Here is a 13,610-nt window from a genome sequence, read left to right on the forward strand (position 1 = left end):
ATTCATATTTTCATGGAAATTTTGTGATAGAAATTTTCACGAGGCATTAGTTTTATCCTAATAAAAATGTTTCTTCCGTTTTTCAGACTTATTATATTGTTATATCAGGCTTACTTGGAATGGAGCTTGCATATGGGCGCCATACCCAATGTTGGTAATACAGTTTGCATAGGGTCGCCAAGTTGTATAGTGACCCCTATCCACCGCAAGCATAGCCTTGTAAGGCAACTCTGACTCTATGAAGAGTGTCTCTGAAAGGAGGGAAGAAAGGAGGACTAATTATAAACGAAAACTTCAACAGCCCAAAACTTGCCCCCATCCAGATTCCAGTGGAATTCGCGTGAAAAATTATGTTGAAATTAAGAAGATTTTTTTATTGGAAATTTTAGATGATTAGTTTGTCCAGTTCAAATCTCTTCGCGCCTGTATAGGTACTTCATATTGTTGTTGTTGTTGTTGTTGTTGTTGTTGTTGTTGTTGTTGTTGTTGTTGTTGTTGTTGTTGTTGTTGTTGTTGTTGTTGTTATTGTTGTTGTTGTTGTAGCAGCTTCAGCTGTAGCATCCTGCATCTTCATATTGTCGTCACCTTTGGTACCACATATTATCAAGATGTATCTGTTGTTGTAGCAGCTTCAGCTGTAGCATCCTGCATCTTCATATTGTCGTCACCTTTGGTACCACATATTATCAAGATGTATTAAGTATTCATACAATTCAACATCACAGTGTAAGGACTCAAGAGGTGTCTTCTTAACAACACTAAGTCCTCATAGACCACTTCCTCGGTCAGTAAAGATGTGGTAACTAAACAGAAAACAGCCCGAATATATTCATCCCAAAACCGAGACCAATAATGGCTCTTATTTGCCACATATTCTGGTTAGCGTTCGGTCACTTGGCAACTGGTCAAGAAATATTTGGCATCAACAATAAACCAAACAACTATGAGAACAATTTGGACGTTCAAGTGTGTATGGGTAAACATAAAGGCACAAAGATGGAAAAGAAGCCAATGGAGTATTTGGTTGAACATTTAAAGGGTAGGTATGTATTCGCCTCTTTCTATTATTGTCTATTGTACCTTAGTCGTTCAATCGATTACCACTTATGCGTGTTAGCGCTATGCCGATGCCGGAAGGGCATTGCCCGAAAAGTTATAAAAGAATGAATGGGGGAGAGACATGACTTATATTCCTCAAGACCCGTACCAGATCTAAGAATAATAAATGAAAACTTTTTTTCCATGCTAAAGCTGCATTCAGACGACAGTGCCAGTACACAATCAGTAATCACTAATCATCTAAAATTTCCAATAAAAAAATCTTCTTAATTTCAACATAATTTTTCACGCGAATTCCACTGGAATCTGGATGGGGGCAGGTTTTGGGCTCAATAAAAAAATCTTCTTAATTTCAACATAATTTTTCACGCGAATTCCACTGGAATCTCGATGGGGGCAGGTTTTGGGCTGTTGAAGTTTTCGTTTATAATTAGTCCTCCTTTCTTCCCTCCTTTCAGAGACACTCTTCATAGAGTCTTAAACGTGAAGATTCCCACCAAACACCAGGTCAAAGAATGAGTCAACATAATTCTTCCCAATAAAGCTCCCAAAAGATAGAGAAAGACCGGCTACTTTATATTCACCGTTAATCCATGACGGTGAATTAGCTGATTGGCTGGTCAGGGATGTTGAGAGTATTGCAAACAGTATAATCAGACTCCGATGTACCTAGTTATCAACCATAGCAATCGGAATGTCAAGTTTTTGATTTTATACAACATGTAACAGCAATATTAGTGCAATAGTCCTAAATGTTGTAGTGCAATAGTCCTAAATGAAAAGGACGCGGCACACAGAGGACACTGGTAAAACATAGCAAATAGCAGTATCAAGTGACATTTTGAATCCACCAGCATGAAATTAAGTGTACCCAAAATTAAACACTTTCGTGCCTTAGTGCGAATACTTCCATTGAAAGAAACTTATCAATCGTCCTCACATGAGACTGAGTGCACCCCATATTCTAAGTACAGAAAAAACTTCGACTTTGCCAGGAATTGAACGCGCGATATGTACATTGTACAAGCCTTACAAAATTAAACACTTTCGTGCCTTAGTGCGAATACTTCCATTGAAAGAAATTATCAATCGACTGAGTGCACCCCATATTCTAAGTACAGAAAAAACTTCGACTTTGCCAGGAATTGAACGCGCGATATGTACATTGTACAAGCCTTAATAGTATTCACGCTGTATAAATAGATGCTGTCCAGTTCAAATCTCTTCGCGCCTGTATAGGTACTTCATATTGTTATTGTTGTTGTTGTTGTAGCAGCTTCAGCTGTAGCATCCTGCATCTTCATATTGTCGTCACCTTTGGTACCACATATTATCAAGATGTATTAAGTATTCATACAATTCAACATCACAGTGTAAGGACTCAAGAGGTGTCTTCTTAACAACACTAAGTCCTCATAGACCACTTCCTCGGTCAGTAAAGATGTGGTAACTAAACAGAAAACAGCCCGAATATATTCATCCCAAAACCGAGACCAATAATGGCTCTTATTTGCCACATATTCTGGTTAGCGTTCGGTCACTTGGCAACTGGTCAAGAAATATTTGGCATCAACAATAAACCAAACAACTATGAGAACAATTTGGACGTTCAAGTGTGTATGGGTAAACATAAAGGCACAAAGATGGAAAAGAAGCCAATGGAGTATTTGGTTGAACATTTAAAGGGTAGGTATGTATTCGCCTCTTTCTATTATTGTCTATTGTACCTTAGTCGTTCAATCGATTACCACTTATGCGTGTTAGCGCTATGCCGATGCCGGAAGGGCATAGCCCGAAAAGTTATAACAGAATGAATGGGGGAGAGACATGACTTATATTCCTCAAGACCCGTACCAGATCTAAGAATAATAAATGAAAACTTTTTTTCCATGCTAAAGCTGCATTCAGACGACAGTGCCAGTACATAATCAGTAATCACTAATCATCTAAAATTTTCAATAAAAAAAATCTTCTTAATTTCAACATAATTTTTCACGCGAATTCCACTGGAATCTCGATGGGGGCAGGTTTTGGGCTGTTGAAGTTTTCGTTTATAATTAGTCCTCCTTTCTTCCCTCCTTTCAGAGACACTCTTCATAGAGTCAGAGTTGCCTTACAAGGCTATGCTTGCGGTGGATAGGGGTCACTATACAACTTGGCGACCCTATGCAAACTGTATTACCAACATTGGGTATGGCGCCCATATGCAAGCTCCATTCCAAGTAAGCCTGATATAACAATATAATAAGTCTGAAAAACGGAAGAAACATTTTTATTAGGATAAAACTAATGCCTCGTGAAAATTTCTATCACAAAATTTCCATGAAAATAGGTTCATGGGAAATCAATCTCTGGTTGTAGGAAAAGAGAGGATAGCAAAATCAAACTAGATATTGAAAATGCCATGACTCCCAATGGGACAGAAGTGAGGCTTCTCTTAAAATTTCAAAGTTACATTCTGTCCGTACCATAAAAAAAAGAAAAACCTTGAAAATCTTCAGAGACCCATAAAAGGTTACTATCAGGTACTTTCATTTCTCATTAAAGGGATAATGCAGGTTTTCCAAACATTTCTTCCGCACAGGATAACACCAAATTTTCGAAATTTCAGCAAGCAATGGTCCTGGATGACCTAAGTGAAGAGTTGACCGAAGGCAAGAAGGTCCTGGACATAGGTTCTGGCAATGGTTACTTCACCGCTTTACTAGCATGGTGTGTGGGTAAAACTGGCAAAGTCATTGGCATAGAACATATCCCACAGCTTGTTCAGAGAGCCACACACAATGTCATTTCTGGAAATCCTGAATTCGTCAAAGATGGTCGCATCAAATTTGTCTGTAAGTTGGCAATTTCTATTTGGTTATGAATATGTCCTGACCATCTTTACGAGAAGAACAGACACATCACATGCCTTCAGGAATACTCCATTCAAGGGTCTAGGTTTACCTTGTCCTTGGGATCAATTTGATTGGCAGAAACCATTTACTGGTGAAAATTTGTAATGAAACAATAAGTTGAAAAATAATCTACTCTTTTATGTTCATTTTTCAAACAACCAGTCTGATAACAGTGATGACCGACTTAATAATATTCAAACATTCAAAGTTTTAGGTGTAGGAGACCTAGCAAAAGTTCAGCTATTCCCAAATGTAATTTGAAAGTTTGTATCTCTCTGTACCCTATAAAAGCTACTTTCATACTCGTCACACACGTTCAGACTGATGATTATTATTTTCTTTGAATTTTCAGTGGGTGATGGACGTAAAGGATATCTGGATGAAGCGCCATATGACATAATTCACGTTGGAGGATCTATTGAAGACATACCAGAAGGGGTAAGTAAAGTATACATACAGTTAATTTTTTAGCGTATTTATCCATTATACTTGCTTGGAAAGTATGAGTAACTATAGTACCTACAAACACGAGGTATGATAACACCTTGGGCAAAGGCAGGTACATTAGGGATGTATAACTTCGCTGGTTCAGTATAAAATAAACAAGGTTCAGTATACGTTATTAGCAGGGAGGTATTAGTAGATAATATGAAGTTATGAACCAATTTTACGATATTATTTTCAAAACAATGCTAAAATCTCAAGAAGAACGGGACTGGATTCAGTACGAAAATTTTTGTGTGAAACTAGTATTTCTTGATACGAAAATTCATTTATGTCTGTCCGTTCTGTTTTCATGTGTTTCCAGTTTGTCGATCAGCTGAAACCAGGTGGCCGAAGTTTTTACTATTCCGCTGAAACGGACGTTGACTTTTTCATTTGCAGTTCATTGAACAAATGAATAATGGCGCTACAATGTACATAAATGTGAAAAATCGTACTCTAAGAGGCAAAGTCTACATAGTTACTAAAAGACAGGATGGCTCGTTACGCAAAAAATTCATTGATTACCAAAGACCTTTCAATAATTTAACATCCCGATTCAATCAACTTGTAATGTTCAGAGAAAGATATTACAGAACATACCATGATATCATGTGGCCCTATAATAAAATTTACAATTGGGATGAAAAAGGACTCAGCTTGGAATTTCCCAAGCTGAATTTAACTTACGATGAACCACCAAGTGGTGAATATACGGAATGGGTAGCCCCAGCCTGGATAAGTGCCATTCTAGAAAATATCAGAGAAGAAAAGCTCTATGGACCAACTACAATTCCACCGCAAAATACGGATATGTCATACTTGGCATCGTCTGTAGAAAATTACATGTAGAGAAGACAAAAATATTGAATCAAGTAATACACCCCATATGATATTGCTATTGAACACACTAATAATGGAGGTATTTTTTAAATCGATTTATCTCTAGATCTAGAAGTCGTAGGAGAAAAAGAAAAATTCCGTTGGTCCTCATTTTTGCTGCTCTATGACTTTGAAACATCACCCAAGTAAGCGCAACTGTTCTATTTAGTAAGCAATCATACTGCTGAATGATTGTACGTACACCTCAGTGGATATATCTGCATAGTGCTATTAAAATAACAATTAAAAATTAAATAAACTTCAAACAACTTATGAAGACACAAAACTGACATACCACTTCCTGTTACTTTTCCAGTTGGTGAATCAGATAAAGCCAGGGGGTATGATGATGATTCTAATAAAAGATCAGAAAGAGTGGGTGCCAGTATGTCGTGCTCACTTTGTGCATAAATCCATGGATGGAAAAGTAACGGATGAATATAAAACATATCTGAATAACGATGGGCAACCTTTGATGAAAATAGAAGATCAGTTCAAGTATTGGAGATATCAATATACATCAACACCACCTCCACCTCACTATGAACCTCCATACTCGTAAAACAGTAGGTAATCCTTCCACTACCATACTTACATCATGGACACGGAAAGAAGAAGTCTAGCTAATTTGTTGTCACTAGAAATGCTCGATATTTGGAGGAACAAATAATGCACAGTATGGAATTATCTAGGTAGCCCTTGGGTTATGGCATTAATCTATGTAAATAATAATATAATAAATCAACCTTTTTTAACCGGTTTAAGAGATACATCAAGGCCACCATGGGTCACTAAGTGTTTTGGATTTCGACGTAATTATGTATTCACAGTATGGCATTATCTAGGTAGCCCTTGGGTTATGGCATTAATCTATGTAAATAATAATATAATAAATTTTTTTAACCGGTTTAAGAGATACATCAAGGCCACCATGGGTCACTAAGTGTTTTGGATTTCGACGTAATTATGTATTATCTGTATTAAGTATGTAGGTACACAATTAATTTGTTTTATGTTTTAAGAATAAAGTTCGGTGGATTCCTCATATCCGAAATACATTTAAGATTAATTTTCGAAGAAAAAAAATCCTCTGTTGGTATTAATCTGTCACAATCTTGCTTTTTAAAAGCTCACCTACAAACAATAGGTATGTGATGGGTGTGGGTGTGTGTGGTGGGGTGGATGTGGTGTGTGGTTGGTGTGTGATGGTTGTGTCTGTGTGTATCCTCTGTTGGTATTAATCTGTCACAATCTTGCTTTTTAAAAGCTCACTTACAAACAATAGGTATGTGATGGGTGTGGGTGTGTGTGGTGGGGTGGATGTGGTGTGTGGTTGGCGTGTGATGGTTGTGTGTGTGTGAGATCGGTCCAAATTTTCAAAATCAGGAAATGGTTGGAAATATCCGTTTTGGGATCCCCTGATGACAAAAAAGTGATTTTTAGCCCATGGTCTGTACGTATGTATGTACGTACTTACGTACGTACTTACGTATGTACTACAGGTTTAAATGGGAAAAGCTGGTATACAAAATATCTCAAGAACGGTTTGTCGTAGAGCGATGAAAGTGTGTGTGATGGGTGTGTGTGGTGGGTGGGTAGTGTGTGTGGTGGTGGATGCGGTGTGTGGTGGTGTGTGTGATGGGATGTGTGTGGTGTGTGTGTGGGGGTGTGTTTGTGTGTGTGTGGTGGTCCCGTACAAAGGACGGGTCAACCACTAGTTCATATTAAATTTCATTGAGATCGGACAAACCGTTCCAGAGATATAAGCCTAAAACCAAATCGACTGCCTAACATTCAATAGTGAATAACTCGCGCACCGCTCGATCAATTTGGCCCAAAAACTATACAGTTCTATTCTGACCCAAGGTCTATCCGTGTATCAATTTTGGTTGAAAAATATTTAACCGTTCTTGAGTTATCGAGTGACAAACCAGACTATCCTTACGGATAAAACACTAATAGGTGAAGCGCGATAATAATTAGACCCAGAGAAGGTACTTGCAATCAACCAACAATGAAGCTATGTATATTACGTAGGTAGGTATGTACACTATTCCGACCCTGGACTCGAAACAATAATAATTAGACACAGAGAAGGTATTTGCAATCAACCAACAATGAAGCTATGTATATTACGTAGGTAGGTATGTACACTATTCCGACCCTGGACTCGAAACTCCCCAAGACATCTTGCAATCAACCAACAATGAAGCTATGTATATTACGTAGGTAGGTATGTACACTATTCCGACCCTGGACTCGAAACTCCCCAAGACATCCCTTCGCGGATTCTATACGAAGACTGACTATCTTGGAACCTAGCACCAGGGCTCTCGCACCGAGTATCCCCTGCTAGATTTCCCCCTCAGCCTTTCGGGGTGTATCGAATGAAGATCTACATGTTTTCCAACGGTTACGCTCTGTTTATGAGGGTGCCATTGCTAGCCTGAATATATATAAATATCAAAATGAGTTTTCATAGCGAATAGCTTCCTAAAGACCCAAAAAACACAACCCCGACCCAAAGGTGAGACTTTCGATAAAAATGAATAGCTCACCCCTAAAGGGGCTTTAGCTAAAAATAGCATGATTTGATATATCACACACGTACCTTTGGAAACTCTATGTCACTGATACATATTATGTGGTAGGTGTTGTACCTACCTACTATAACTTAAAATGACAGCGGACCCCCTTAGAACAATCCAATCTACGTAGAATCACAATACAGTCACGGAATTTTTACTTTCTATTACTACACTGTAGCGAGCTATACTAGTAATGAAAGTATTGCAATCGGTCCAAATTTTCAAAATCGGGAAATGGTTGGAAATATCCGTTTTGGGACCCTGATACAAAGAAGTGATTTTTAGCCCATGGTCTGTACGTATGTATGTACGTACGTACGTACTTACGTATGTACTACAGGTTTAAATGGGAACAGCTGACAAAATATCTCAAGAACGGTTTGTCGTAGAGCGATGAAATTTGGTATGCTATCCCGGTATGGTCCAAGGACGCGACTGTAATAATTTGGTAAAAATCGGACCGTCACTCATCCAGATATCAACCAAAGTCAATGTTGCTTCGAAAAAAATCGATCTTTTTTTTTCATATTTTATATGATTCCTTATTACACGGGGAGTATTTTAAGATGGAAAATTTCCGGGGCGGCCGATTTTTGGACTTAGAAAAAATTTCAAAAAAAAAGTTCAATTTTTGGACACTTTTAAAAGATCCCTTATTACATGGGGAGTATTTTGAGATATAAAATCTTCGACTAAAAATTGGCCGCCGTAGGCTGCTCGGGACTGAAGATTTTTACATTTTTTTTTAATACGTGTTCCGCAAATGTAATAGAAAGTCGTGTGATGTTCACACCAGATTTCTTTCTTCGCGAAGCGTCGTCAAGCCGAGATCATTTATCGTAGGTATAACACTATAACAGTTTGAAACCATGACGTCTCGTTGCAGCTCATCGCACAACTGAGAATATACAAGCGGAACATACATTTGTATCTTAGTTCTGAACAGAATGATAAAGTGATCACTGATCAATATAATTATGTATGTATTATGTATAATTGTGTCGTCAAGCCGAGATCATTTATCGTAGGTATAACACTATAACAGTTTGAAACCATGACGTCTCGTTGCAGCTCATCGCACAACTGAGCGTCATGGTTTCAATGGGCATCACAACCTTGACTGGTTTATTAACAACATTACTACACACTGCAGCTATGACTGCTGGAAAACAGGACCGGGATAGTTTGGAGCCATAGCCACCAGATATTTAACATTATTATCAACGGGCAGAATGACAGACTTAAAGGACAAAAGCATTCATCTAACCACGGAAAAGATCACGGAGGAGCTGAAAGACATGCGAGTGTACTACATGTTTTAAAAATTGAAAGTAATAAAACAGGACCTGTTTTATTTGCCTCTAGTCCGGATTTCGGAACCTTACCGCACCAAATCAATTGTACATGTTTTAAAAATAGAAAGTAATAAAACAGGACCTGTTTTATTTGCCTCTAGTCCGGATTTCGGAACCTTACCGCACCAAATTTCACGAAACATATCGCCAGACACATTTAACACGAAGGTATTTACATGACGATGTATTAGCGCCACTATGGATTGCACAGAGCGCAACCCACAACTGCTCGCCATGAACTGACATCATAGATGAAAAAATATTGGCATAGTGCATAGCAGTTTTGAAGCACATGGCATAGGGAGAGAGAGTGCTATGGGGATGAGGTAATAGGTACAAGATAGTGTTCACTACTTAGTGGGATCGCACAATACAACGTAGTACGTACTTGGGAAAAGTAAGTAATAATTGGTTTAACGTCACTGTATAATAAATTGTTCTAAGGTTTTTACTTTTTACTAATTTTTAGTGACAGGGATTTTACGAAATCGTCAAGTTGAAATTAAACGAGGGTCAATTTATTGCACTTGCACAAATGACCGGAAACCATAAAACTTTTTTTCCCATTAACATAAATTGCCGCCAGCCTAGTTATAGTTTGGAGGGTAGCACGTATATGTATCTTGTACGCCCTAGGACGCAGGCTTCTGCCGAACTTTATTCTAAACAGATAAGGTTTGTCCTCGGAACGGCTGGCTTTCTCCTATCCTGGCTTCCTTCTCACAAATGACCGGAAACCATAAAACTTTTTTCCCATTAAAATAAATTGCCGCCAGCCTAGTTATAGTTTGGAGGGTAGCACGTATATGTATCTTGTACGCGCTAGGACGCAGGCTTCTGCCGAACTTTATTCTAAACAGATAAGGTTTGTCCTCGGAACGGCTGGCTTTCTCCTATCCTGGCTTCCTTCCCTCTTCGTTTTCGAAACGATAAAACCTCGGGAGCTACAGTTCCCTCTATCAAACCTCTTAAAAAAAAAAACAAAAAAAAAAAACAACAACAACAACAACCAGTTCTATATTATGACTTAATGGCTGATAGAAGAGATATTTTCTCTATTTTGTCATCACCTTTCGGCTATAGTTAAAGCCGCTACAACAACAACAACAACAACAACAACAACTACATTGGCAATGCTCAAGCAACATCCTCTATGCTCTATGAAGAGGAAACAAGACAACACGTTGACTGTACTCAATGAGGTCACTACCGACAAGGTCAAGCAACAAATCTCAACACTCAAACGTCATCCCTATTATTATCCCTCTTTGCTTTACGTTTAGAAGGGGATTGCCGGTCTTTTATTACTTGTTTTCAATGTCTAGGTGGGTCTACATGACTGCAACAAGTCATTTTTGGGAAAACCAAAAATCAGTATTATTTTACTACAAGATATTTGAATAACATTTTCACATTGTTGTTTTTAATTGTATTGAGGAATGCTGCAAGCTCTAGCTAATCGGGTTCTTTCGACTGTATTTGCACCTACTTTCGTAGAGCACAGTACTATTCATACCCAGTAAGGCTAACAGGAAGCAATTCAAAGATTCAAACTAACCCAGCCGTGTCATTCAAACCCACACCGCCAAGTCAATTATTTTTACTTTCCTTATCCTATAGGAAGGAAAGTATTGTAATGGGGTCAAATATCAAAGATTCAAACTAACCCAGCCGTGTCATTCAAATCCACACCGCCAAGTCAATTATTTTTACTTTCCTTATCCTATAGGAAGGAAAGTATTGTAATGGGGTCAAATTTTCGATGGTCAGATTTTAGTGCCAAATCACGTTTTGAGATCCCTAGGTCCCCTGAGCCTAAATACAAAGTTTCAGCCATTGGTCCGTGTGTCTGTCTGTCTGTCTGTAAACAAAATATCTCAAGAACGGTAATAGCTAGAGACTTGAAATTTGGCATACAGCTGTCAAATGTGATAAGGAATCACGTTTTGAGATTCCTAGGTCCCCTGAGCCATTGGTCCGTGTGTCTGTCTGTCTGTAAACAAAATATCTCAAGAACGGTAATAGCTAGAGACTTGAAATTTGGCATACAGCTGTCAAATGTGATAAGGATGCGACACGAAACTTTTGGTTAAGATCGGTGCAACGGTTGGCGGCATTTTACCGCTTTTTGGCGGTTTTCGTGTAATTTAACAATATATCGGAAACGGTATGAGCTAGAGACTTGAAATTTGGTATGTAGTTCACAAATATGACAAAGATGCCAATCAAAACGTTTGGTTGAGATAGGTGCTGCGGTTGGCGGTATTTTGACCGCTTTTTGGTGGTTTTCAACCGTTTTTTGGCGGTTTTCAGCTATACTGACTAAACGGTTAGAGATATTGTAAAAGTTACTATCGAACATAAAAATTAGCATCATTCAATAGGATAAGGAAAGTCGTGTGATGTTCACACCAGATTTTTTACTTTTTGAATTGATGGTTTTCTCGAACTTTTTTCTTTTCTTGCATTGTTATCTTTGTTGACATGATCAGTATTTGTATGAATGCCTTGAAATAATTTAATTATGCAATATGCTTGACAAATATGAACACATCCACGAAGATTCTCCTTACGAATCTTACGAAATTCTAATATAGGTAACATTCATCATATTAGTTATAGTTTACTATTTATAGAATAGATTTAAGTTATTTAAGTATTAGGTTTTATTAAAATATTGTGAACATACATTGATGGTTTTCTCGAACTTTTTTCTTTTCTTGCATTGTTATCTTTGTTGACATGATCGGTATTTGTATGATTGCCTTGAAATAATTTAATTATGCAATATGCTTGACAAATATGAACACATCCACGAAGATTCTCCTTACGAATCTTACGTAATTCTAAATGATCAGTATTTGTATGATTGCCTTGAAATAATTTAATTATGCAATATGCTTAACAAATATGAACACATCCACGAAGATTCTCCTTACGAATCTTACGTAATTCTAATATAGGTAACTAATACTTTTGCTAGACTAAACATTCCCAACTGCGAAATTTGGGTTTGAGCCTTTAATTAGGTTATACCAGACCACAGGACAGTACCATTATCGAATTTCGGGGATTGTGCATTTTATAAATGACAGTTCGCGGAACGTTTATTTTTCCGCTTATTGGTCGAAATTAGGAATTGAGCCTAATAAATTTGTTATTTTCTATGACATTTTGAGAAGAAAATCTTAGGTAGGTATGTCGTTATGTAAAAGTCAGTGTTTGACTACTTGATTAGCTTTTTTTGTGTACATGTATTTTAATTTTATGGGACTTTTGTGCATTAGGTATTTTAATTCGAAAAGTTACAACATAAATATTAAATAGATCACAAGGGTATAATTATTCAGGTGCCTGTATTTTTTTCTCAGTTACCTTGTTACTTACCAACGATTTTTTTTGCATCTATGCTGTGGAATTATGTACCTACTTGCTTTTTAATGTAGCAATTCACTGATGCTGTTCACTCGTCATCAAATATCGCATCTATGCTGTGGAATTATGTACCTACTTGCTTTTTAATGTAGCAATTCACTGATGCTGTTCACTCGTCATCAAATATCACCTGTATTTTTTTCTCAGTTACCTTGTTACTTACCAACGATTTTTTTGCATCTATGCTGTGGAATCATGTACCTACTTGCTTTTTAATGTAGCAATTCACTGATGCTGTTCACTCGTCATCAAATATCTCAGCTTAGAACTTTGAAGTTTTTACATTGATTGATTGCTAATACTTTTGCTAGACTAAACATTCCCAACTGCGAAATTTGGGTTTGAGCCTTTAATTAGGTTATACCAGACCACAGGACAGTACCATTATCGAATTTCGGGGATTGTGCATTTTATAAATGACAGTTCGCGGAACGTTCATTTTTCCGCTTATTGTCCTTTGAGTCAATCAGGAACTTAACGTCGCGTCGCTGGGATTCGAACCGCATTCCTCTCGATTATGAATATAATGCCTACTGAGATGACTTTCCTTTGAGTCAATCAAGAACTTAACGTCGCGTCGCTGGGATTCGAACCGCATTCCTCTCGATTATGAATATAATGCCTACTGAGATTCTTTCAGTTAATGTAACCTCCTGTGTTCAGTCTTTGTAAAATCCGCCAGCGCTATTGGTAGATACCACCGAGGTTTCATCTCAAACCTGATACCTGTCAATATACCATAATTATATCACGAGTACAGGTTTTAGACTGTGAAGTTGAAATTGAAAGTTCAAAGACGGTGTTTTTTTCCCGTGTGAGAAGATGTGTTTTATGTGTCCACAAGAATTATGTAATTTACAATAATGTTACCTTGGTTTACTTATCTTTTAGAAATCGACAGTATAAAATCT

At 37.6% G+C, this 13,610-nt stretch overlaps 2 protein-coding genes across 8 annotated transcripts in view; both read left to right on the top strand.

The window, feature by feature from the left end:
• LOC103505939 (protein-L-isoaspartate(D-aspartate) O-methyltransferase-like) overlaps positions 1-13,610 on the top strand; it is a 47,172-nt gene that overhangs the window by 24,799 nt on the left and 8,763 nt on the right. Inside the window, exons 5-6 of one of the 6 annotated variants that reach the window (XR_001809418.2) lie at positions 4,842-5,361; positions 5,638-5,754. The exons of 4 other annotated variants lie outside the window; for them this stretch is intronic. Coding sequence is in view for 1 of the 2 variants with exons in the window: in XM_017442647.2 (XP_017298136.1) it covers positions 5,638-5,883 (246 nt within the window). In the remaining variant the exon portion in view is untranslated. Of the gene's footprint in view, positions 1-4,841; positions 5,362-5,637; positions 5,888-13,610 lie in introns of those variants that run through there. One more of the 6 variants, XM_017442647.2, reaches the window with a different exon arrangement.
• On the top strand, positions 659-4,442 carry LOC108251977 (protein-L-isoaspartate(D-aspartate) O-methyltransferase). Of its 2 annotated transcripts, none has more exons than XM_017442649.2 (4): positions 659-1,039; positions 3,145-3,281; positions 3,671-3,896; positions 4,309-4,442. In XM_017442649.2, exons 1-4 carry the CDS (start codon positions 853-855, stop codon positions 4,425-4,427), a joined length of 669 nt encoding a protein of 222 aa, XP_017298138.1. In that variant the 5' UTR covers positions 659-852; the 3' UTR covers positions 4,428-4,442. The 2 variants fall into 2 exon arrangements, with proteins under 2 accessions (XP_017298138.1, XP_017298137.1); XM_017442648.2 differs by lacking the exon at positions 659-1,039 and adding an exon at positions 2,361-2,745.

Source organism: Diaphorina citri, unplaced genomic scaffold (assembly GCF_000475195.1).
Source record: "Diaphorina citri unplaced genomic scaffold, Diaci psyllid genome assembly version 1.1 scaffold205, whole genome shotgun sequence".
Classification (NCBI taxonomy): Eukaryota; Metazoa; Arthropoda; class Insecta; order Hemiptera; family Psyllidae; genus Diaphorina; species Diaphorina citri.